General features: G+C 50.3%; 1 protein-coding gene across 15 annotated transcripts; it reads left to right on the top strand.

The window, feature by feature from the left end:
* Septin3 (septin 3) lies at positions 1 to 25,705 on the top strand. Of its 15 annotated transcripts, none has more exons than XM_087213799.1 (12): positions 5,494 to 5,571; positions 5,982 to 6,204; positions 9,953 to 10,144; positions 13,374 to 13,502; positions 13,925 to 14,006; positions 14,310 to 14,447; positions 15,966 to 16,083; positions 17,276 to 17,371; positions 20,099 to 20,198; positions 21,593 to 21,644; positions 21,900 to 21,993; positions 23,925 to 25,705. In XM_087213799.1, exons 3-12 carry the CDS (start codon positions 9,982 to 9,984, stop codon positions 23,943 to 23,945), a joined length of 993 nt encoding a protein of 330 aa, XP_087069925.1. In that variant the 5' UTR covers positions 5,494 to 5,571; positions 5,982 to 6,204; positions 9,953 to 9,981; the 3' UTR covers positions 23,946 to 25,705. The 15 variants fall into 15 exon arrangements, with proteins under 15 accessions (XP_087069919.1, XP_087069923.1, XP_087069918.1 ...); XM_004845496.4 differs by having other exon boundaries at positions 5,501 to 5,571; positions 24,336 to 25,705; XM_021258908.2 differs by lacking the exon at positions 5,494 to 5,571 and adding an exon at positions 5,750 to 5,767 and having other exon boundaries at positions 24,336 to 25,705.
* Positions 25,706 to 26,156: the final 451 nt, after the last annotated feature.

Genomic DNA, 26,156 nt, shown 5'->3' with positions numbered 1-26,156 from the left:
GGAAAGCTGAACAGCCTGGATGGAACACAACTTTGCCCCTGCTCCTCCAGAGATGCAGCCGCACACAGCGCCAGGCCCTGGAGCCTCCTTCTCTCGTAGTCACATTCTGGGGCACCCTACCCACCCCTCACGGCTCCCTGGAGGGGTGACTCCACTCATCCCTGTCCTCAGGAAGACTGTCCGTCTGGATGCCTTTCCTCAAAGCCATGTCCAGATTTCCAGTCGATCGGGTCTGAGAGCCAGGGCCCGGAGCATGTCCCCACAGGATGCTGGCATTGCCCCAGGGGCTCCGCTGAGCCCCCTGCCTGCCAACAGCCTTGTACCCAGGAAGCTCAGCTCCATTTCCTTAACAATCCATCAGAACAGCCATGCGCGGCCCCTGGACCCTGCACTGTCTCACTGGGAAGAATTGTCTACCCACAGAGGAGGGAGACCGTCTGCTCCAAGTTCACCCCCCTTGGCCCTAATGCCAGACAGCAGGGTCCACTCTGAGGGCCCAGGGAACCCAGGTCTGAGCAAACCCAGCAGGACGCCCACAGTGGAGAAGCCCGTGGTGGGCTCGTACCTGGCCTTGCCTTTTCAGTCCAGGCTGACCCCGAGTCCATTGAGCCTCACAGGGCCAGGCCCCTCGGGTCAAGGGCACACCAGAACTTCTCCAGGAAGAGGCAAGTCCCGGGCCAGGGGGATTCCCAGACCCCGGCTATGTCTCCAAAGGGCCACCCCTGTTAGGAATTTGGCTGCTGTGCACACAGCAAGGCCAGACATAGCCAGACATTTAACCACAATGGCCACCCAAGGACCTAACTTGGCTGTCAGTTTGTCCACACCAGATACATCCAGACTGGACACAGGTACAGAGTTCTCTGCTCTGGATACCAAGAGGGGCTCAACCACAGACTTATCTATAGCAGGTTCAGCCAAGCCAGGCAAAGCCAAGAACTTGGCTACTGCAGGCACAAACAAGGCTGGCACAGCCACAAATTTGGCTACAGTAGAGACAACCAAGCCGGGGAAGGTTGTGAATTTGGCAACCACAGAACCAGATGAGCTGGGCAAATTCATGGTTACAGTAGATGCAACCAAGCCAGATGTGACTACAAGGGGCACAGCTATGGCTTGGGGAAAACCAGATCCATTCAAGTTGGGTACAACCAGGTTGGACACAGCCATGGCTTTGGTGACAGCAAATCCCGCTGCGTTGGGCCCAGCTATGGATTCTGGTGCTTTGGACAGAAGCAGACTCGGGACAGCCGTGGGTTCAGTTGTGCTGGCCACACCAGACCCAGCCAATGGGGAGACCAAGCCAGACAATGTTAATAACCTGACCATATCAGACATTGCTGTCTACCCACTAATGGTAAGAAGAGGGATGGACGCAGCCCAGGACCATGCCACAGTGGATGCTGCTACAGAGCCTGCCACACTGGACCTGGCCGGAGAATACAAAGGTAAATGCAGGAACCAGGAGGTGTAAGAGAATGGAGATGGATGGTGCTTGGATACGTTGGCAAAGATAGGGAGGATTCTAAATTCAGAACTGAATGAATGGATTGGGGGAAAAAGGGAACAAGGGGTGGAGGGGTCAAAGATGGGGTGAGTAGCTTCCAGCTAGAAGTCAGGCTGAGGAAGCTGGGAAGGAAGGCTTATGAGGGTAGCTTGTAGATGAGCAATCATTCTGAGTCCTCTCTTGGGCATCTCCTACGGGTGTTCTTTGTTCCCTAAAGACCTTCCATACTCAGGTGATTAATAGGTGAGTCCAACTTTAAAAGCAGACTTCTTGTGTGAAAATACAGACTAGTGCTTCTGTAAGTGGTGATTTGTCTAATAGTAGTCGCCACTGCCAAAGTGAAATGTTGACCTTGCATAAGACCTAAATCCATTCACATTTTGGCCTTTTGTGAAGATATCTGTTGCCTAAAAGGTGCCTCACCTGGAAGTCTATTTCTTGGCCTCCCACCTGAGTCCTGAAAAGTAACTTTGAAACTTGCGTATGTGGAAGTCCTATACAGCCCTATAAACACAAGGGCCAGAAGGTCCCCAGTCATCTTGGAGAGGCTGTGGTATGCCCAAAGCCGCACCAAAGCTTGTTGGTGGTGGGAGGCTGATTGGAATCCAGATCTCAGAATCCTACTTTGGGCAGCCTCATTCCCAGCATTTCAAAAGCTCAGAGATTCTGGGTCAGGAGAGAGGCCCAGAAAGCATCCAGCCCAGGGTGGTCCTTGGCTTGTCAGCCCCCTTGTCATCCGCTACACTTTCAGCCTGGGGACCTCCCCTGGTCTTGGTCTTTGATCCTCCCTTTATGACCTGAGCTCTCCCTCTGTCTTCCCAGCCCTCTCTCCTGAAATGCAGGCCTTACATCCAGAGCCTGTGGGACTCCTCTCCCACACAGCCCTGTTCTTTTTTTTTTTTTTTTTTAATTCATTAAGTTTATTGGTACATTGTAGGTATACAATACAGTTACATTCACAATTGGGATCTTGTACCTTTACATGATGTATCTTGGTTCTTATTTTTTCCCCATTTCTCTGCCCTCTCTTCAACCCCTCCACCCCTCCCTATTTACAAAGATTTTGTTTCCATTTTTTCCTTTTCTCGTATTTTTTCCTTTCCTCTACTCTTCCCAGTTTCCCTTCCCCTTTAGACCTTTTCTTCCTGTTTCACATTATCTATTATACATTTTGATCCTTATTTACACTTTCACTTTCTCACACCAGAGAAACTATTTGGTATTTACACATGTGTGTCCTATTTATTTCACTTAAGAGCATGGCCTCAATGTGCATCCATTTAGCTATAAATGACTCTAGTTTCTCATTCTTTACGGCTGAGTAGTACTCCATTTTATTAAAAAAACCCCACATCATCTTTATCCAGTCTCCAGTCGATGATCAGTTACGCTGTTTCCAAGTTTTAGCTATTATAAACTGTGCTGCTATAAACATGGGTGTGCATATGTTGCTGTGGTACTATTCTTTTAATTCTTTCAGGAAGATACCCATCAGGGGAATAGCTATGTCAAATGGGATCTCTAATCCTAGTTCTTTGAGGTATCTCCATATTGATTTCCACAGTGGTTGCACTAGTCTGCACTTCCACCAATAAAGGAGAAGGGTTCCTTTCTCCCCACACCCCTGCCAGCATTGGCTATTGGTTGATTTCTTGATAGCAGCCATTCTTTTTGGAGTGAGGTGGAATCTCAGCATTGTTTTCATCTGCATCTCTCAAATGACCAGTGATGTTGAGCATTTTTTCATATGTTTATTTGCTGCTTATACTTCTTTGAGAAATGTCTGTTCATTTCAGATGTCATTTTTGAATTGGGTCTTTAAATTTGGGGAGTCTGATGTAAGTTCTTTATATATTCTAGATAGTAGTCCTTTGAGGAACAGCTGGTAAAATTTTCTCACGTTGTAGGTTGTCTCTTAGCTCTGTTGGTGGTTTCTCTTGCAGTGCAGAAGCTTTTTAATAAAATGAGATCCCAATTGTTGATTCTCTGTGCTAGTTCCCATGCTACTGAGGTTTTGTTCATACAATCTTTTCCTATGCCAATGTCTTCAAGAGTTCTACCTAAGCTATCTTCCAGCAAGTTTAGTGTTTCTGTTTTAATATTTAGATCTTTGATCCACTTCAATTTTAGTTTAGTGTATGGTGAAAGATATGGATTTAGTTTTAATCTTTGGCAGGTTGAAATCCTGTTTTTCCAACACTATTTATTAAAAAGGCCATCTTTCCTCCAGTGAAGGTGGTTGGCTCCTTTGTCAAATATGAGGTGGCTGAGTATATCTGGAGCTGTATGTGCATCTTCTAATCTATTTCACTGATCTTCAGGCCTGTTTCTTTGCTAGTACCATGCTGTTTTTATCACAATGGCCTTGTGGTATTGTTTCATGTTGGGGATTGTGATACCCCCTGTCATGTCTTTGTTGTCTAGAATTGCTTTCACTATTCTAGGTCTCTTCTGGTTCCAAATGAAGTTTTGGGTTGTTTTCCATAGTGCTGTGAAATATACTATTGGGATTTCAATCGGGATTCCATTGAATCTGTACAGCAGTTTTGGAAGTATGGCCATTTTCACTATATTGGTTGTTCCTACCCAGAAACAAGGGATGTCTTTCCATTTTCTTATATCCTCTTCAGTCTCTTTTTTCAGAGTGCTGTAGTTTACAAGGTAGAGGTCTTTAACTCCTTCATTTGGATTGATTCCTAGATATTTCATTTTTTTTGGATGCTATTGTGAAAGTAATTGTTTCCCCAATATCTCTCTCAATGAGTCTGTTATTTGTGTACAAGAAGGCTATTGATTTTTGAGTGTTGACCTTGCATCCAGCTACTCTACTGAATCTGTCAATTAAGTCTAGAAGATTTTTAGCAGAATTTTTCTGGGTCTTCTATGTAAAGTATCATGTCATCAGCAAATAATGACAATTAACTTCTTCCTTTTCCTATCTTTATTCCTTTTATTTCTTTCTCTTTTCTAATTGCTGTGGCTAATGTTTCCAGAACTGTATTGAACAGGAGTGGTGATAGTGGACCTCCTTGTCTTGTTCCTGATTTTAGTGTGAAGGATTTCAGTTTTTGACCATTTCCCATGACGTTGGCTGTTGGTTTTTCATAGATAGCCTTTATCAGATTGCGATAAAGAACTTCTATTCCAATTTTCTGTAGGGTGTTTATCATGAATGGGGGTTGGAGTTTCACACAGCTCTGTTCTTGAACTGACTCCTGTCCTCCCTGACCTCCCTCAGCGGCAGGCACTGCCTTTTATGGTCAGATCAGAGGCCCGAGTTTCCTCCTCTTGCTCATCATTCTTTCTCCTACATCCCACCAGGTCTATTCTGGTCTTGTTGATTTACCTCTTTAGTACCTGACCACACAGCTGTCTTCATCCTTCTGCACCTCGCTCCTCCTTCCTCATAGTTGCCAGGAGGACTCAGATATTTGGTGGCAGCTCCTGAGCTTAGCATGTTACCTCCCGGTCAAACCAGCTCCGAACCCTGGTTTCCAAGGCTGCGCTTCTCCAGCCTCTTTGCTAGAGGGACTCGCCCTGGTACTCTCCACTCCAGCCCACCCTGGAGCTCTCGCCTCCTCGGGAAACCCTTGCCCCTGCAGCCCTCTGTGCGAAGAGCTCTTCCTCCCACCTCTTTGCCTTTCCACCTTGGCCCTCACCTCCTCCAGTAAGTCTTCCATACCCCCTTCCTCCCTGGGGCGCCCACCTGTGTGCACCCACACGACCCCGCGCAAGCTCCATCCAGCGTTATTTTCCCCACCAGACCCAGAACTTTCAAGAGCAGGTGTTGTCATCCTCCGTCCTGTGCCAGCAGGGACGGGGAATAGGTGGCCAGTAATATTACTGGAATGTATGAAAGATTTTTCGGATTGATAAACTGAGGCTCAGGGAAGTTCCTAATTAGCCCAAGGTTATAAGGCTCATCATTCCGGAGCTGGGCCTGGAACCGCGGTGAGCCAGAGCACTGCCCCAGCCACCGCGTGACTCGCGCGCGCGCTCGCGCGCGCGCAGCCGCCCGTAGCAGCGGCCGGTCCTGCGCCCCCCGCCCCATCCCAGCTTAGAGAGTAAGGGACCGACGGCAGGATCGCGAAGAGGGACCGGGACCGGGACCGGGACCGGGACCGAGACCGAGAGGAGACGCGGCCGGGCACCCGGAGCGCGCGGGCACTACCTCCCGCGTGCGGGGAAGGGGAGGGGCCCTCGCCGGGCGGGCGCGCGGTCACGTGGTGCGGGCGGCGGCGGCGGCTTCGGTGCGCGCGGGTAGGGGCGGCGCGGCCCCGGGCGAGCCGAGGGTCCCGGCGGGCGCGGGGCGCAGGGACGGCGCGGGCCGGGCGGGGGCGGCGAGAACGGAGGGTCGAGGCCGGGGTGTAGGGGCCGCTCGGCCCGGGGGAGCCTGCGCCCCGCTCATCCTTGCAGCCCCGCGCCCCGAGCATCTCCCGGAGGAGCGGAGACAAAGGAGGATTCATGTCCAAAGGTAGGGCGCCCGCCCCGGAGGACGCTGCGGCCGGGGGTGCTGCCGGGGAGGTGGCTGCGCCGAGGAGCCCACGCGCGGTGACATATGCACGGACACGCACGCACGGCCACACACCTCGAGACTGACAGTCTCGGAAGAAGGCGCACACAGGAACGGGGACCCAGATGCTCATAGAAAGCCCCATGCTGGAGCACCCCAAGAAACACACGCACACCGCGCACAGGTACCAAGGCCACCTAGAGCTGATAAGAGAGCCGTGTGCGGGCTGACACATCGGTCCCCTTCCCCCCACAGGCACCAGCTGGTGATCTGCAGGGGAACTCGTTGACCTCCTGAGGACTGGGATGGGGGAAGGGGCTGTTCCGGGGCCCTTTGCTCCTGAGAATGGGGAAGGGCAAAGATATCGGTTGTGATTCCTTTTCCAAGCACCCAGGACTGGAGCTGGGGTGCCCTACAATTTCCTTTCCCGGTGGGGGTGGGGTCTAGAAGGCTGATGGGGGGCCCCCTCCATCTTGGGAGACCCCCTAGCTTGGGAGGGATGGAAGAGGGTCCAGCACTAAGGCGGGGAGGCAAGTGCTATTCTAGGTAGGTCCCTTCCTCTTACTGTCACTTTCCCAGCAGAGGGGTGGGGTCCCTGGGCTGGACAAAGACAAAGCAATTTGTTTGCCTGGGGGGGGGGGGGAAGTACCAGCGTCCCTGCTTGCCCTGGGGACGAAGGGTGCTGTTCCTGTGGGCCCAGCACTGTCAGGTGGACAGTGCCTGTCCCCAAGGCATTGATGGGACAGGTGGCTCCCAGCAGGGGTGCTGCAGACAGATTCCCTCCTCTCCAGGGGCCCTGGGAGAGCTGTGAGCGTAGGAGGGGCCCAAAGGACTATGTGGCCTGGGTGGCATATTTTAGCTGCATCCTGCTGGCACCCCCACCCTGAGCTCTTCCCACCCTTCTGGAGCCCCCTCCAATATCAGTTGCAGGGTAGGAGGAGCTCTCTTCTTCAACTGTGGCCCACACCGCAGCCATTTGCTGGCTGAGGGTCAGCTGCTGTGTACAGCACAGCGTCTGAGAGGGAGACGGGACGGTTTGAAGTGACACCTGCCTTGTGTGGGGCTTTCATCCCTTCATCACTCATTCATTGCTGAGTTCCTGGAGTATGCTAGGTACATGGGCCACAGAGCTCAATGAGCCATGGCCTCTGCCTTCAAGGAGGTTGGAAACCAGCATGTATTCAGTGCCAGTTAATTCACACTCATGATTTTGTATAACCAGCACAGCAACCCAGCAGGGCAGATACTGCCCTCACTTTCTGAGGAGAAAACTGAGGCTCACAGTGGTCACCCAGCCAGGATTCAAGCCTGGGTCAGCTGCATACCTGAGACTTGTTGTAGGGACAGAGGATGGAGCCACAGAATCCAACTCCAGAACAGCTTTTGTTCTGTGCCCTGGAGGTGTTGCTGTGCTTGTTAGGCACCCTCACCAGACAGTGGCCTTGGGGGAGAGGGGAGTGACCTTGTCTGAGATACAAAAGTGTCCTTGGCATTTAATGTAGGGCTTGGCTAGATTAGGCCTATATTTGACAGCATGTGAAATGGCCCAGATGGAATGGAATGAATGAATATGGTGGATACCAGGGGGCAAAGGCCTCACAGAAGAGGGACATCTACACCAGACAGGAATGCAGCCAGGAGTTAGCCAGGGGCTGGAGAGGGAACAGTCTTCTACAAGGCTTGTGGCACAGTGGCCCACACTAGGCTTGCAGTACTTGAGGTTGATCAGAGGTGTTAGCCTGTGTTGGCAGGTCGCTAACTTGCCAGCAGGTGCTCTGTATGGTGCACACAATAGGTGGTAATATGTGTTCATTGAAAGAATAAATGAGATCTGCCCATAGCCTGTTCCACAGCCGGCCTCCTGTAGCCCCTACAAGCCGTTTGGGAACCTGATAGGCCCCTCTCTCAATCAGGGTCTGTCTTCCGGGAGAAAGTACTTTGTCAGGATGCTACAGGTGACAGGCCAGGACTGAGCAGGCCATGGTGAGACACATGCTTTATAAGAACCCCCCCCCCCACCAGGTCCGGGGATTTAGCTCAGTGGTGTCGCCACCTGCCTCGAAAGCATAGGGTCCTGAGTTCAATCCCTGGTACCAACCCCCTCCAACACACAGCTAACTTTCAGACCTGTAAAGTGGGATTCAGACCTCCCCCAGCCCCAGGTGGATGTGTTTCACAGTACAGGTTGTAGAGGCCAAGTGGGCTCAGCTGCTGAGGCATGAGGGCAATGGAAAGGGCCAGGCTGTGTGAGCAGCTGGGCAGGAGAAATGGGGCATGGGCCCTCGGTGCAGGTGGGGGCTGTGAACCACGTGTGTGAGAGGAGGAGCAGCCCTGGCTGCTGAGAGTCAGCTGCCGCAGGGCTGAGCCAATCTTGCTGCCCTCTGGAGCCGCCTGGCTGGCAACAGCTTCCTGGGAAGCAAGAGGGAGCCCCGCAAAGCCCTGGGGGAGGTTCCAAGGCTTTGTCAGGTTTGACTGTGCCTGGGAGTGACAGGGGACAGAGGGTCTTGCCAATACCGGTGGAAGGACCAGGTGGCAGGGGTGCAAGAGCAGGATTCCTGGCAAGCCTTGAGGGTGGGGAGAGGGTGTCCCCTCTCCCTCCTGTCCATCTGCTGCTCCATCAGGGCTAGGCCTCCCCGCCAGGCTGAGACTTCAGGGTGGTGATCACGAACTGTGAGATTCTAGAAAGGCAGAGCTGGAAGGTGTCTTCAGGGAGCTTGGAGGCCAATAACTGTCCTTGTGAAATTAGCCTCTGGGGCCCACCCCTTTCACAAGTGCTGCCACTTCATCTCCCCTCCAGATGAGCCTGTGAACTTGGGGCAGGGGAAGAGGATCTGGGCTTCAAGGCACCACATGCAGTGTTTCTAGGGATCAGATCCCTAGTAGTGCTCATGGTTAGTCAGAATCTGACCATTCCACAGAGGAGGAAGCAGGCTCCTAGAGGGGAGGTAGGCTGCCCAGGTCCATCCCACCCACCTATTTTATGGATGGGGAGATGGAGTCCCTTTATTCTAGAACCTATGCTGGTGGGCAGTGGCCTATTGAGGGTACCACAGATCTCTCCTGTGTGCAGAAATACCCATGAGCTTCCAGAGCTAGAGACTTTGGCCTTGCCCTGCTAGGTAGGGCTGTTTCTTCCACTGCCCAACATTCCCAGAGCACTCTGTGTCATCTTAGGCAAGTGACTGCTCTTACTGGGGTCTTATCCCCTCCCTGCTCATCCCATCAAAACTATGGCCAGAGGGTGTTGGAGAAGCCTCAAGGTATAGACACCCCTAATTTGCTGCTCACAGATCAGAGAGGACACTGAGGTGGGAGGAAGGAGTGATCCTCTCTGCAGAGAATGGCAGCATGTTTTCTTCTAAGAGACAAAGCAGTGGAAGCTGGTGACAGTCGATAGATGTGAGACCCAGGATCCCACAGTGTCTTTGTCCTTTATTTGGCAAGGCAGGACTTAGTTCTGAATAACCCCTGACATTTCTTAGACCAATGGTTCTCCACTGGGGTGATGTTGGCCCCTGGGGACATTTGGTACCATCTCGAGACATTTTTAGTTATCACAACTGGAGGGCCACTCTTATCTGGTAGAGACCAGGGGTGCCATTAAACATCCTACAAGGTGCAGGACACACCCCTGTAAGAAAGAATCATTTGGACGTTGTTAGACACACAGTTGTGGTGCTTTGGGGCAAGTGCCCAACAGCTGGAGAGCTTGCTTCTGGTGGCGATTTTACATCTGGCCTGCTCTATGTTCTTAAGCAAGTCCTTTCCTCTCTGGGCATGGCTCTTCATCTATGGAGTGAGAGATCCAGGCTGGGTCACATTAAAATCCCATCTAGTTCCAACTCCACGTATTCCATATCGAGAGAAAAATACTATGGCTTCCCTGTGTCTTCCCATCTGCTCCACCTGCCCCTCCCACCCTGGCTCTGCAGGGCTCCCCGAGACCAGGAGGGACGCAGCCATGTCAGAGCTGGTGCCCGAGCCCAGGCCTAAGCCAGCAGTGCCCATGAAGCCCGTCAGCATCAACTCCAACCTGCTGGGCTACATTGGCATTGACACCATCATTGAGCAGATGCGCAAGAAGACCATGAAGACCGGTTTTGACTTCAACATCATGGTTGTGGGTAAGGAAGGCCACAGAGCCCCTGGAGGGGTTGGGGTGGGGGTCGCTGGAGGGCTGGTGGGGGGTCACTGGGATCCCATTTCTTTCCTCAGAGTGGCCTCAGGCTTGGCTTCTCTAGGATGAGCTCTTTCAAGAGGATTTGCCATGCGGATCACAAAGGCCTGAGCCTTTTCTGACCCCAGAGATAGCTGATCCAGGGAGTGGGAGCTTTGGGTGTAGGTGGGGAGCTTCCTCACCACTCTGCTCTTACAGTCAGCAGTGTCCTCCCTACCTCCGAGAGCAGGGGGAGGATCGGATGGAAGGTGGTCTTATTTCTGATCCTTTGTGATACTTTAAAACTTTGAAGCCAGGTGTGGTGGCACATGCCTGTAATCCCAGCACTCTGGGAGGCTGAGGCAGGAGGACTGAAAGCCTAAGCTCAGCCTGGGCAATTTAGCAATTTAATGAGACCCCATCTAGAAATAAAAAATGTAAAAAAGGCCTGGGGATGTATGTCAGTGCAAAGGCCCTGGGTTCAATCCCCAGTACTGGAAAAAAAAAGCTTCAAGGGAATTGTCAAGGATTTTGGACATTTGAGAGCCATGACTGGGTCACAGAATGTAACAGGGACCTTTGCCAGATCTCAGTGAGGTCTGAGTTCACTCGTTGTGAAACAGGGAGCAGGGCACCCTCTTTCTTCTTCCTCCAACGGAAGCAGTCACCAAGTCTATCTCTTTCTCTTCTAAATGCCTTTGAGGCACTTCTCTTCATGCCTGCCACTAGCACCCTAGGCTGACGAGACCTCTCCTGCAGTGGCCTTAGCCACTTGCCTCAGTGCTGTCCAGAGTCCTGACCTGAAGCAAGATAAGAAGCGTGGGCCAGAGTGACTCATCTGCAACACCTTGCTCTAAGAAAAGTCAGCTGATTAAGCAGTGTGCTCAGGGACACGTGGGATTCACCTCCTGGTACAAAACTCTTACCACGAGAACCAGTAGCAGATGGTTCATGGATTTGGCAGGCAGCCGGATGACAAGAAACACCTGGAGTGGCACCAGCCCTCCTGGGTCTCTGTCTCCATTCTCCTCTAAGCCCTTATCCACCCAGTGCCTGGATAAGCTTGCCAACCTGCAGAACTCATGAAGTCATCCTTCCTATTTACAACCCTCTGATAACTCCCTTTTAACCTCAGGATGAGTTAGACTCCTATCCTGGCGCTGCTCCTCAGACTCCTCTCTCCCCACTGCCTGTCCAGCGCTCTGCTCCTCCTTCACACGGAACAGTTCTCCACTTCCCACGCTCTCTCCTGCCTCAGTCTGTGTACATGCTGTTTCTAATCTCTAGAACACCCTTCCTGCTTCTCACAGCCCCTTGGTAGTCATCTTTCCGGTTTAGCTCTGTTGTTGCTTCTTCCTAGAAGTCTTCCTGGATCCTGAAGAGATTGCATTGCATTCCCTTTGCCATGTTGATATAACACCCTGTGGTTATCTCTTCCATGTACTTATTACAACATATTGTGACTGTTTGCTTATGTGTTTTGGTCTCTCTTACACTAAACAGCCCCTTGAGGGTGTGGGTGGGTTTGAGCCCAGGCCTATATGGGGATATCAGTGCCACCTGCCCTTCCCATTGGCTTCCACTCCTAGACAGCGCTCGGCACTGAAGGATACTTAGTGAACAAGTGTCCTTAGAGAGCATTGCAGACCAACATTTGAATCTCCCTTATGTAAGATGTTTGGGACTGAAAGTGTTCTCATTTTAAATTGTTTTAGTTGTTTGAACTATTTCCATAGATTTGACTGGTTGAAAAATCCCTAATCTGAAAATCTGAAATGCTCCAAAATCCAAAATGTTTTGAACATCATGTCAGCACTCGAAAAGTTTCAAATTGTGGAGGATTTTGGATTTCTAATTTTCAGATTAGAGGTGCTCAACCTGTACAAGACATGTGGGCCACTTCTCCAGGAGTGCCCGTGGCAGACAACTGGTCACACGTGGCACACGTTCAGCACTGAGCCCAGATGTAGCTGTTTTAGTAGAATGGATCTAGGTGGCTTCTGCCAGCTTATCAGCTGGAATGAGAAATGCACCTTGTTCTCCATCCCTAGTCTCATCCAATTCCATCCCCTTTGCTTTTCTGTCATAAAGAGACCGAGGCCTTGAGGGGCACATGAGACAGTCCAGAGGCATTCTGGGCAAACACCATAGTTTGGTCTAAAACCCTTGGCTCTTGCCTCCCAGCCTGGCTTTCTTTCTGCTATGCTACAAGAATGCTCTTGAGCAGCACCGCTTAAGCTTCTCTGTCCCTAGGGTTCCTCTGGAAGCCCAGTCAGACAGCAGGTCTGAGTCATGGGTTTGGGCTGGGGTGCTTCTCATACACATCCAGACAATGCTGGTGCTGCTCTTCAGTTGCAAGGCTTTCATGTGTGATTCTCGCACATGTTAAACCTCAGGAAGCACAGCTTAGACCCGTGGTTCTCAGTGCATCTCAGCTGTGGCCTCTTCTTGGAAGTTCATGATCCCTCTGGGCTGCTCAGGGCACACAGGTACTTAGCCAAAGTGAAGGAGGTGGAGGTGGGTGCTGTGCTCCTGGGTGCCCGGCTTTCTTCTCCCCCTACAGTGCCCTGGTTGGCATGTATTGAGCAGGATACTAGGGCTCCTGGAGTACAGTTATAAAAAAATACTATACTAGAATAAAGAGCAGATATGGAGCCAAGAGGTTCAAGTCCCTGGTCTTGCATTTACCAGTTATGTTGCCCTGCACACATTTTATGTTGCAAGAGGATTAAACTCTGGGGCCATCTCCACTGGGGCTAAAGATAGCTGTGCTATGGGACTCACTGGGCTGATAGATGGATTTTGTGAACAGATGGGAAAGTGCTTAGGCACTGTGAGGCAGTGTCAGAATGCAAAGTGATTTTCTTCTTTCTTTTAGTGTTATTAAAGATGGACAACTTAAGCAAAAGCCCAAGTCAAAATTTAAAAAATGCTACCTTAGATATAGACAGAGGTTTTTCCCTCTCCCACTGGTTCTGGGGCTCCAGGGAAGAGAGAATGGAGAATTTCCATTCCAACTGACATTTCCCTTCCCAGTAAGCAGGGGCCATTCCCACCTGCCTGCTCTCTGCTCAGCCCCTCCACCCGTCACATTGGATCACAACCTTAGATTTCTGTAGGCTCATGCGAGAGCTTCAAGGCTCAGGAGGTGAATGCGGGCTCTCCTACCTCATCTCCCTCCCCTTGCTTTGCTGCAGGCCAGAGTGGATTGGGCAAGTCAACGTTGGTCAACACCCTCTTCAAATCCCAAGTGAGCCGCAAAGCTTCCAGCTGGAACCGGGAGGAAAAGATCCCCAAGACGGTGGAGATCAAAGCTATTGGGCATGGTGAGGACCAGCTGGGGCCCCTATGGGCTTTGTCTAGAGTGGCCTGTGCAGAAAGGGGAAGGAATGAGGTTTATTTGGGAATAAAGCACATGGAAGGCAACCTCGAGACAGAGTAGAATTCAGGATTAAATTACATGAAGCAAACTCCTTAGACTGCTGGTCCCAGAAGGGGATGAATAGAATGGGAAAAAGTGGGCCTTGGCATGGGTAGGATTTAGACAGAAGTAGAAGTAGGGGGGATATTCCAGGAGCCAGAAGCAGCATGAACAAAGGTTATCAAGGTGGAGAAGACCCTGAACTCCTCCTCTCCAGTCCCTGGTCCTGGGGAAAAGAGAGGCTGTGTGTACCTGGCCAGTGGGCTGCAGTGCACCTGAGATCCCGGAGCACTGATTTCTCGGATGCCTTTTCTGTTTCTTCCCCAGTGATTGAGGAAGGTGGTGTCAAAATGAAGCTGACCGTCATTGACACCCCGGGCTTTGGAGACCAGATCAACAATGAAAACTGGTATATGTCTGCCCCTGAGAGTTTCACCCTAAACACTCTACCAGGATGCGAACAGATTCATTCCTGCTGAGAACTGTCTGTATCCCCCATGCTCTGCAGGTGCCTAGAACTCAGGCAGAGACTGGGTCCCTGGGGAGTTCTGCCTTGGGTGACTGTCCTTGGAAATCATCCATGGGGGGCGGGACGAGGGAGGATCAGCCTCAGGTGTCCTAGAGCCACCTGTTGAAGTGGGACATGAGGAGTGCAAGGGCTTTCAACCTGACTGAGCTCTGCATCTCGTCCTGATGTGTTCCCACCCCTTAGCTGGGAGCCCATCGAGAAGTACATCAATGAGCAGTACGAGAAGTTCTTAAAGGAGGAGGTGAACATTGCCAGGAAGAAGCGAATCCCAGACACTCGCGTCCACTGCTGCCTTTACTTCATCTCCCCCACTGGACACTCGTATGTACCAACCTGCTGCTGAGTGTAGTTCTGGTTTGTGTCACCCGATGCCTGTTCTGGATTGGATAATCAACACCTGTTCTCAGCTCGGGAGGGCCAGATGGACCCTGGGATTCCCATGGCCTTGGGATTCCTTAGACTTTCCACAAGGAAGTCTGACTTTCTTTCCAGAAAGGGAAAGCTGGCCATCATCAGCCCCTGTATGGCCCACTGGGGCCTCAGAACAGCACAGCTGTACCAGCAAAGAGGATGTGCGGGAGCAGAGGGCACCTCATTTGCCCAATGACTATCTGCTTTTGAACAGGGCTAGTTGTTTGTTGGGAAGCAGGAAGGCTGAAACAGGGAGAGGCGGGGCTTTAGGGTTGGGGGGCTAGTAGTTTGGCAGGATGGCCAGCCTGGCACGTGGGCCAGGGGTGTAGAGGCGAAGGCTGACCACAGCAGGAGGTGCTGAGAACTCAGCTTGCGAGGAGCAGATGGGCCACATGCTAGGAAGTGTGGGCACAGGCAGAGGGCAGGGATCCATTGGTATTTTGAGCAACCTTACTGCAGTGGAGTGTGTGTCTCATGATTTGTTACTAAGGCCAAGTACCAGGCCTGAGCTCTGTCCTTAAGGATGGCATGAGGAAGGTAGATGCTGGGCTTTGGGGGCACCAGGTACTCAGCAGGTTTTCAGTGATAGGGGAGGGAGGATGTGAAACAAGAACACTGGCCTGGCTCAGGACCTCAGTAAAAGGTTGTCTTTAGTCCTCCTTAGTCTTTGACCTACGGTTAGAGGGAACCATCGGACAACCTCACTTAATAAGTCCCCGATTGCAAACTAGAGCCAGATTGGGGCTCTAGAAACGCAGGTGGGGAGGCCTGGCCTTCAGACAGAGGGAGGGGCAAACCTCTCAGCTAAGCCCTGCAGGACTAATTCTGGGGCCTTGGTAGAGGCCTGTCAAGAAGGGTCACCCTAGCTGGGCATGGTGGTCCATGCCTGTAAAAGTGACTGGGGAGGCTGAGCCAGGAGGCTTACAAGTTTGAGGTCAGTCTGGACAGTTTACCAAGACCTTGTCTCAAAATAATAAAAAGGTTGAGGGTTTAGCTTAACATTCTCTGGGTTCAATCTCTAATGTTGTGAAAAAAAAATACAGTCCCACAGGTAGAATATGACACACACGAGTAGCCATAACATAAGGACGTATGGGTAGGGACATCATCCGGAGATGCTCCCAGGACAAAGAACCCGTACATGGGTCAGAAAAGGTGGTGTAAAGGGTGGCCTGAGACGGGGCCTGATAAGGCAGGATTTGCATGGACAGGGAAGAAGAGAGAGGAGCGCGGGGTGAGGGGCTGTGAGGGTAGAAGACTTGGGGACATCTGCAGATGGCGAGGCAGCAGGTGAGTCTGCAGAGGCAGCCGCCTCTCGGCCTCAGCCAGATCCCAAGCCCAGTCCTCTCCCAAAGGTACCCTGGGGAGGTGGCAGGGGCCGAGGGGCACACAGGTGGCTCTGACAATCCTACCTTCTCCGGGCCCCAGCTTGCGACCCCTGGACCTTGAGTTCATGAAACACCTCAGCAAAGTGGTGAACATCATCCCTGTCATTGCCAAGGCCGACACCATGACCCTGGAGGAGAAGTCTGAATTCAAGCAGAGGGTGAGGAACCCCTTCCACCTGTTCCTGTCTCCAGCCCATCTGCCCCCTCCTGGGTCTGGGCTGTCTTCTCACTCTCATCATTCCCCTCACCCTCGCTGCCCACCCTCCCCAACACACTTAACCGCTCCGGAGGCTGGGCTGGTGGCTCTGGTACTTGGGGACCAAAGGCAAGAGGTCGGTGCAGCTGAAGACTGCCCTGGTTTCGCCCTCTACACCTGCCTGCCATGACCACTGGATACATCGGTCATGGTGAACACGAAGTGACTCAAACTTTAGGTTACTTGAAGACTGGACTTACTAGTCAGTGAACCACCTGCTTGCCTTCACTGAGTGTCTCATCTGTAAGATCAGCCCAGGGCTGTCCACCCATCAGGTAGGAGAGGGAGGACGTGAGAGAAATGGAAAGACAGTTGCTGCCTTTAAGAAACTTACAATTGCGGTCAGGTGTGGTGGTGCACTCCTGTAATTCCAGCACACTGGGAGGTGGGGGGATTGCAAGTTCAAGCCCAGCCTGGACAACTTAGTGACTGAGAGCCTGTCTCAAAATTTAAAAAGGGGGTGGGGGCTGGGAATGTAGCTGAGTGCAAAGGCTCTGTGTCCAGTTCCTAGTACAAAACAAAAAAACATTGAAGATGGCTGGATGGCACCCTAGAGGAGGCGATACTTTAGCCATCCTTGAAAGGTAGCCGCTGGAGGACTTGGGCTGGGGAACCTCACCTCTTTTCCTTGCAGACAGGCCACCAGCACTGTCCAGTGGCATCTGGACTCAGCTGTGCCGCTTGTCCAAATCCCCCTTTTTTTTTGTACTGGGGATCAAACTCAGGACCTTGCGCTTGCAAGGCAGGCGGTGGGCGGTACCACTGAGCTGAATCCCCGGCCCGTTATGTAGTGTTTGTCCCTTTTTCTTCCCCCCAAATCCTACACCCTGATATGGACGCTTTGTGCAAGGAGCTGGGGGCCTGGGCCTGCACCCGAGACCCCTCCTCCTCTGCAGCTGGGATGTATAATTGTGGAACGGGCTTGCATTCCCAGCTGGATCTTCCTGCTGCCCAGGGCCTCAGAGTTGAGATGACTCTGGATTATCACCTCTCTGACTTCAGCTCCCACACACGCATGCTTGTGTGCATACACACAACTGCACACATCTTCTGTGATGACGCTTGACTACCTTGCTTCTCCTTCCTGCCTCTAGGTTCGAAAGGAGCTTGAAGTAAATGGCATTGAATTCTACCCCCAGAAGGAGTTTGATGAGGACCTGGAGGACAAGACTGAGAACGATAAAATCAGGGTGGGTGCACCACACAGATGTCCCCTTGACACCCTGGGATGTGTACCATGTGGCTCTTCTGTCTTTCCACCTGCTTTTCCCTCTCTATATCCCTGGGCCACCTTGCCTGAAACCAGTGGCCCTGGCTGGGGGTGTGACCCTATAGCAGGGCTCCCTGTACCCAGAAAGCCTGTGTTCCCTTCTGTGCCCAGTCCATGTGAAAGCATCTTCTTCCCTCACAGTGTTTGGCAAAATCCAGGTGCGGGGGAATGGGGCACCAGGCAGGAAAAGCATCAGGTTGGTGTCCAGGGGAATTAGTGCTCTAGTCAGACCCCTTCTATACAATGCAGGAGTTAGACCATATGAGTGGCTTACAGGCTATTTTTCCCCAGAACAGTGATGGCAAACCTTTTAGAGCTTTTAATGTTAACAAACAGCTGGCTGCAGCACACGTGCCGTAGGTTCACCACCACTGCCCTAGAAGAACACTTCTAAGAAAATGAGGTTGCAATGACAGGTGCTGTGCAATGGCAGGTGCCTATAGTCCCAACTACTTGGGAGGCTGAGGCAGGAGGATCCCTTGAGCCTAGGAGTTTAAGGCCAGCCTGGTCAGTATAGGGTAGATGTCTAAAAACTCCCCCAAACCAAAAAACAAACCTCAGAGCTCCAGCACAACAATACATAGGGACAGAGTTGCTTTGGCTTTGTGACATGGCATAGAGGCCTGTCTTCCCAGTTGCCACTGGGATGCCTGCTATGAATCTGAAGCCTCCAGGGAACCTGGTTTAAAAAGCAGCCTGTGATTTCTGGGTTCCTTTCAATTCTAAACTTCTACAATTCTATAATTCTACATCAGAAGCCTGGAATCTAGTCTGGGCTTTTAGACTAACCAACTGTAACCTGACTGCATTTGTTTTGAATCCCCTCTTCCATCAAGTGTGGATAATCTAGATGTGTCCCTTGGCACAAGGGAATGGTTTTGCGGAAGACAATCATTCTGTAGATGGGGGAGATGATGATGATGATGATGATGGAGGATGGATGGATGGATGTTTTGGGGATGATTTAAACAGTGTGCAACCCAGATCCCTTGCATGTGCAATTCTCAGTAGGGTTCTTTCTCTTTTGGGAGTGGAACGCCTTGCTGATCTGAGAGGAGGCGGAGCTCAGGCTGTAACCTGCAATTGAGAGTGGCTGGAAATGCAGGTGAAGCCTTTTGCTTGCTGGCAGCCACACAGCAACTGCTGTGCGGCCTGTCTTCCTATCAGGCCCTAGACTAGTACTGGGTTAGGAACTCCTGTCTTATCTGATACAGTTAGGACAGGTAGTTAATTAAAAAGTCCATTGAAGTTGAGGGAATCTTTTTTTTTTTTGGTACCAGGGATCGAACTCGGGTCCTTGTGCTTGTGCAGCAGGCGGCAAAACTGCTGAGCTAAATCCCTGGCCAAGGGAATCACTTTTTAAAAGGGTTGTGTACAAATCTTAAATGTTTAAAAGTAAACATTTTATGGTATTAAAACACATGTCATAGTCATCAGTCATTCCTTTCATATAGAACCAAGGCCTCTGAGGATAAATCCACTCCTTTTTATTACTTTTTTGTGCACTGAGGATGGAGCCCAGGGTCTTGCCAGCACTAGGCAAGCATTCTACTGTAGAGCTACCTCCCCAGTCCCAAGTACATTCCTGGTTGTTCCCCCCCGCCACCCAGTACTGCAGACTGAACCCCAGGGTCTCTGGGCTGAGCTGCATCCCCAGCTTTTTAAAATTTTTTAAAAAAATTTTTGAGTCAGAGTCTTGCTAAGTTGTCCAGGCTGGGCTCAAACCTGTGATCCTTTTGCCCCAGGCTCTCAGAGTGCTGGGACGACAGACAGTTTCCAGTATACCTAGCTTCAAAATCCACTCTAAATGCCAAAGCTCACCTTTATCAAGTCTTTATGAAACATTTGACTTAATTTGAAGAGAAACAAACTCTACACATGTATGTCCTCAGCTTATATAATACAGTCATTAACTGCATAATGACATCTCCATTGTTAAAGGACCAAATATGACTGTAGACCCATATAATTACGTCACCTAGTGATGTAACCATCTTCGTTTGTGTACTGTGCATACTCTGATGTTTGCATGACACAAACATGCCCAGTGACACATTTCTCAGAACTTATCTCTGTCATTAAGCAACACATGATTAGTTTGTTTATCCCATGACAATCACAAGTACACATCAGGCAGATACATTTGAGAACAAACAGCAGGCACTTGGCTTACATACAATCTGCCTGGTGCAGCAGGGGGCCTAGTGCTCAGAGTTTAGCAGACATGGGCATCTGCCCATAGCTTTGATGGGAGACAGCATCACATATCAGTGAGTCTGGCTGTTGCTTGGCTGGGCATGGTTATGAGAGGCTCTGTCTGCTGGCTGACTTACATGGTTGTTCCAGATGTTTTAAAAAATGAATGTACAATGTGCCCTGCAGTTGAAGGAAAGCTGACTTAACTAAGGTCAGCCAGCCAAGCAGTGGTGCAGTCACGGTTGAACCCAGGACCCCTAATTTCCAGTCCAGTGCTCTTTCCAAGGGACAGAGCCTTGCTCTTGCCATCAGTAGTAGCTCTCCATGAGTGTTAGACAAGTACGACTCAGGGCTGGACATCGAGCACCATTTGTTGTCCTGCCCTTGGAAGGGCAGATCTTAGGAAGGTGACAGTGCACGTATGTCTGGTTTGTGTTTCTGCCCCATCCAGCAGGAGAGCATGCCTTTTGCTGTAGTGGGAAGTGACAAGGAATACCAAGTGAATGGCAAGAGGGTCCTCGGCAGAAAAACCCCCTGGGGAATCATCGAAGGTAATTCAATGCATCTTCTGGGAGAACTGACTGCTGATCAATTATCCAGCATCTAAAGATCAAGCCACTGTCCTAGGATATGTGATATACAATAAATGTCAGCCAGATTCTGTCCATAAGGAGCTTATAGTGGAACTGAAAAGATGATACTCGCAGGCAGAAAGCAGTAAGAAACCCATTTGCACCTGACCAGGTGGCACTGAGTTGTGTCAAAGGAGTTCAGAACCAGGAGAGATTAGTGAGGATTGGAAAACCAGAGAAAGGTTTTCATGTTAAGGGAGATGTGATCGGAAAAAGTGCTGGAGCGCCTGTGGGCATTTCCATTTCATTATGAATGGATGTGACCTTGGCCAGGTCGTGATGATTCTGAAAAATTTCAAAGAACCACTTCAGTAATCTCATTCAATATGAGAACCCTTTAAGGGCAGCTGGGCAGGCATTCCTCTCCTCAGAATATAAGCTGCTGAGACCTCCAGTCTTAGGTTAAGTGCTTTGCCAATGTGTGCTGTGCCACATCACTTTTCTTGCGTGTGTAGGGTGCTGGGGATCAAACACAGCATCTTGCACATGCTAGGCAAGGGCTCACATAATTTGTAAATGGATTTCAGAGTTAGGTATTTAGATTTCCAGACCAAAGCACATTATCTTGAATTGTCTCTTGTTTCCCTGTGACTCATTGTCGGGATTTTTTTTTTTTTTTTGGCTCAGCCTCCCACCCATTGTTGGAATTTTTAAAATAGCATGTTCTTATTTACCTTGATTTATGAGAATGTTCTACAGTCATTGTGAGATCAGAAGGCCATGTGTAAACCTTCTTCCTGCTTCCACAACCCTTGGCAAGTAGTTTGTAAATAGTAGGTGTTAATTGATGATTTTGTTTTATGGTTTTGATTTTGGGATTGGGAATTGAACCCAAGGCCTCATCATCCTAGACAAATGCTGTACCACTGAGCCACATCCTCAGCCCTCTCCGTCTATATTGAATTGGATTTAACATGCAGGACATGACCTTTAAAAGATGGCTCAGATGTTGTACTCTGTGTTACTTTCTTTCAATCAGATTATAAGTGCCTTGCAGATAGGAGCCATATTTTAGGCTTTGGCAAGTTTCTTAGACTTACTGTATATTTTCTCTTCTGTAAAATAGGAACAATAACAATCCATATTAGCTATTATTCCCCAGAGTTTAGAACAGTATTATGTCCATGGTAGCTGCTTAATATTTGTTCAATTAATAAAATCCAGTGACATAAGCAAGCCTTGGGAAAGGTTACAAAAATGGCCTGTCTCATGCTATCTTTAAATACCTCCATGACCCAGACAGAAGTTTACTTCTTGGATTAATGAAATGCATTAATGAAATGACCACCTGTTTTCTTTTCTTTTGTTCATAGTGGAAAACCTCAACCACTGTGAGTTTGCCCTACTTCGAGATTTTGTTATCAGGTAGGATGTCCCTCTTTCCCTTGCCTAGATGGCAGATTTTGATTTCTGGGGTCCAGGGCCATCTATTTCAGATTCCCAAGTCTCAGGGTCTTTGAACTTTTTGCCCCAGTTCTAGCTCCTGTCTCAAAGCAAAAGGGCCTGTAGAAGTCAGTGGGTCCAGTCCACGAAGTGATGTGTTAGCCTCTGAGGTGCATCACTTCTTCCTCTTTCTGCTCCTAATTTCATACTTCTCTCTTCTCACCTCATGTCCTGCAGGACCCACCTCCAGGACCTCAAGGAAGTGACACACAACATCCACTATGAGACTTACAGGGCTAAGCGGCTCAATGACAATGGAGGCCTCCCTCCGGTGAGCGTGGACACAGAGGAAAGTCACGACAGTAACCCATGATGACCCCTCTCTGTGTCATCACACATACCCTCCTCTCCACACACACGCATTCCAGATACCACCTCCAGCCACCTTCTTCCTTCCAGCTCTGTCCCACGGGGCTGTCTGGTGTTGTGGAACATCTTGTCTACATTGTGTGCATGTATGTGCACATGAGGTGTGTGAGTGTGTGTGTGTGTGTGTGTGAGAGAGAGAGAGAGAGGGAGGGAGAGAGGGAGTGTGCCTGTGTGTGAGTGGGTAGGGTGAGGTATTTTCATTACTCTCCCTGGAGACTCCCTTGTAAGTCTGGTTCCTCCATGACTGTCCACTCTCTGTCTTCCTTCCTGTGTCACAGAACAAAGCCAAGCACTTCACTCATGAAGTATGGGGGAGGTTTTATTTAAAAATGCTGGGAGCAGGTGACTCTTTTTTTGGTACTGGGGATTGAACTCGGGTCCTTGTGCTTGCGTAGTAGGCGGCAAATCCACAGAGCTAAATCCCCGGCCCTAAGGTGACTCTTTTTTACTTCTCATACCACCCACAGACGGGCTGCAGAGATTCTCCAAGGACAAGGGCCTGAGCTAGACTGGGGTGGGGGTGGGAGCTCAGGACACCTCCCTGTAAGTTGGGGGCCTGGGCTAAGGCTAGGAGTTCCTGGGGGAAGGAAAAAGAAGGTCCCAGGGGGGCAGCGATGCGTGTCTCAGCTGGGTTCCTGCGGAAGAATCAGTGCTTGAAAGTGGAGCTCCACCCTGTGGTCTGTGTCGAGGCCCCTGTGCGCAAGCTACCACGTGTCACTGTTCAGACCGCTGCTTTCCATGCTCACCCTGCCTCTGCTCCCTGGCCACTTGCCTGCCTCTGTTTTCTGCTTTCAGTTCTTTTTCCTTTTCCTCCCTCTTGCCCATTTCTGACATCTTTCACATCCTTGTAGATGAATCCTTTTAGCTTGATTTCTATATTCAGGATTTATGTCCAGTCTACTTCCAAAAAATGACTACACTACCCTAAATTTACAACAAAAAGCCTGGGACAGTGCACACTGAGATTACAAGAGAAATTGGCACCATCAAGAATAGGATAGACAGTTTTAGTAGTTGAGGGCTGAAATCAACCCTGAACCTGTGGGCAGCCAAGGCAAAGGAGCCACAGTGAGTCCTGCAGGTCCCAGGGCCCTGTTGAAGGAAGCACACGTGGAAGTCCAGCCAGTCCAGCCTTCTGGGTGAAGGGTGCATAAAATTCTAGAAGGGGTAATTTTGAAGAAGTATCAGAAACAATGTACAGTATTTCTTTCTCAGAGGTTTGGCTTCAGAGACAAATCTTAGATCACAGCTCCCTCTTCTCAGACTTCTCTGTTCAGCTGGCTTCCCTGAGGCTCTTGTGGTCTCACCCATACTAGACTCCCTCTTTTTTTTTGTTTTTTTTGGAACCAGGGATTGAACTCGGGACCTTACGCTTTCGAGGCAGGCTCCAGAACCACTGAGCTAAACCCCCGGCCCTAGACTCCCTCTTTACTTCTCTCTTCACTTTTCTTCTCTGTTCACTTTTCTGCTCAAGCGAATTCCATTTATGTCTGTCCTTCTCTACTTTCTCCCACCTCCTGATTCCTGAAGACATTCCCAGTAATACCCATGATCATACATTTAGCCTTTTCTTGCCTTTCCTGTAAGTCCTCTATTTATTAATGCATATCCTTGCCTTGTTTATTGCACAAATATTATTCTCTCTCCTTTAATCCGTGCTAGGATTGCTGTAATTCGGGCCTGGGGAAACAATTTATCCTTAGGAAAGAGAAAACACCATGTGATACTGTTTACAACACTCCCCTCTCCTGTCCCAACTCCTGGTCCAACCTGGGTGTTGCACTGGTTCTCTCCGAATGCCAGCATTTATAATTCCAGTCCTTTATCATTCAGGTGCTAGGAAAGAAGATTTAAAACCCAAGATTGAAGGGACCAGGAGAAAGAGGAGGGGTGATCAGGTCACCAGTGTCGCCAATCTCGCAGCCTCAGTCTTTCCTGAAGGCTGATTCACCCATCGGGCCCTTATCCTCCCCTGCCACAAACTTCCTCCAGGGTGGGGACCTGTTGGGCCAGAACGGCAGCAGTGTTACAGCACAGAGCTTGCTACATCTCAGCTGGACTGGGTACCCGGTACCCAGCAAGGGAAGACCGAGGGGTGGGGGTGGTGGGCATTGGAGAGGCTGAACGGGGGAAGGATGTTTGGTACCCCGAGACCATAGTCTCAGCCTCCCTGGAGAAGCTGTGTTTATGTGACTGCTGCCAGCTGCTGGTCTACACACCCTCACCCATTCTCAACCCCTGCAGGGAGAAGGCCTCCTGGGCAGTGTCCTTCCACCTGTGCCAGCCACCCCCTGCCCCTCTGCTGAATGAAGGCCATTTCAAGCTGCTTCTCCCACCGTTCCTCTCAGCTGTTATTGCTGCAGGCCCAAGCCCCTCTTAGCGCTGTACTTGTCACCAGCCCACCCTCTGTAGGTGGGAGGGGCCAGCTGCCTCTTAGGACAGTTGCTGTCTCCTTTTAGCCAGGCCGATCCTCCCCTCCCTGCAGAACAGAGTTCTCGCCTGCCAGCACTGCCCTGCTCCACTGTCTGTGTCAGCCAGTCCCAGTCCATCTGTAGGGAGGAAGAACTCGCCAAGAGCTGCTTCTGCCCTTGCCAGCCCATACCAGCTACTTGTAACCATCTTCAAGGGAAATGACATTGCTCCCTACCCATTCATCCACATGAGCTACTCCTGGCTTCCTTAAAGGGTCAAAAAAAGCAACTTTTCTGCTTGTCAGAGTCATTGAGGTCAGCTGTGTGAGCCTTATTGTGGGACAGGGGTTGCTTAAAGATATTTAAGAAGGTGGGTCACTTCAGATGTAGGGGAACAAGGGCTAGGGTCACTTTTTAAAATATTGGGCTGGGGATTTAGCTCAGTGGCAATGCGCCTGCCTCATAAGCCTAAGGTCCTGAGTTCAATCCCTGGTACCAAAAAAAAAAAAAGGCCAGCTAAAATATCACCCCAGGTAGCTGGTACATACCTACCCATCCCATAATGCAGCCACTTAGCAAGAGTGGTTTTCCCAAGGTGAGATTACTGGAGTTGACTTTCTCCTCATCCCCCAAATAAAAAAATGAACTAAGCATACACACAAAATCCCAGAAACTCACATGCTATACACTGTAGGAAGAAAAACAGCACCCTCCTGTTCACTTAGCAATAAGAGGGATCTTTTCCCACCTACCCCCACTACCCCAGTCTCCTGTCCCTCACCCTGTTAATGTGAGTAATGAATTAGCCTGGCCTAGGCTAATGGAAAATACCCAGCGGAGGGGAAGCCCCCATCAGATGCATGAATGTTGGCGAATGTTGGCTGTCACTGCCCCACATACTGTGTCTTTATAGAACCCACCTTTCCTCACCCTACCCGCATCTCCACCTGGACACAACTTGCTCAAAGGCTGGTGACTTGTGGGCCATTCATCTATAACCAAGACCTGATGGAACAAGAGGCCCAAGCCTAGGGGATGCCAGAACGACCCATTTCTCAAATGTTACCAGTCCCAGCCAACCTTTTGGTGACATTCTGGTTAAATTTCCTGATTGAAAACAAGCCAACAGACACTCAAACTGGTTGTGTAAATGTTGCTAGACTTTATGTGTTGTATAACTAAACATTGCTGTTTGAACAATAACTGGCTGGCCTGTGTCTTATTTGGGCTCCTTGCTCTCTGACCAAATCAGCCGTTATGTCATCACACCCACGTGCGGGGGGGTGAGCCAGAGATCATCTTGGTAAGACTGAGGTCAGGCCCAGGCATCATTTCCTGGGGCTTCATATCCCAAATGAGTGCGAGCCATCATACCTGACCTTATGGATGCTGTGTTTTGCCTTCCTCAGTGAAAACGATGTGTATTTTCATTAACTTCCTGCCTTTCCCCTCCGGAAAGCAAAAGCACCAAGTCTAGGAAAGGAATGGTCTTGTCTTACCTAGAAACCTATTTTACAGGGAATACAAACTAGTTTGAACATAAACATCTTGAGATATCCAGTCCCTTTTGTACCCAGCAAACAACTCTCACCAAATTTTTGAATTTGAATGTGACAAATGTATGCAGCTATGTGTTGTGGGGCTTCAGCTTTCT

Source organism: Heterocephalus glaber, unplaced genomic scaffold (genome assembly GCF_053883595.1).
Source record: "Heterocephalus glaber isolate CG9 unplaced genomic scaffold, H.glaber_assembly_v1.0 deba00001444, whole genome shotgun sequence".
Taxonomy (NCBI): domain Eukaryota; kingdom Metazoa; phylum Chordata; class Mammalia; order Rodentia; family Bathyergidae; genus Heterocephalus; species Heterocephalus glaber.
The sequence above is the reverse complement of the archived record's forward strand: the minus strand, read 5'-3'. Positions and strand labels throughout refer to the sequence as shown.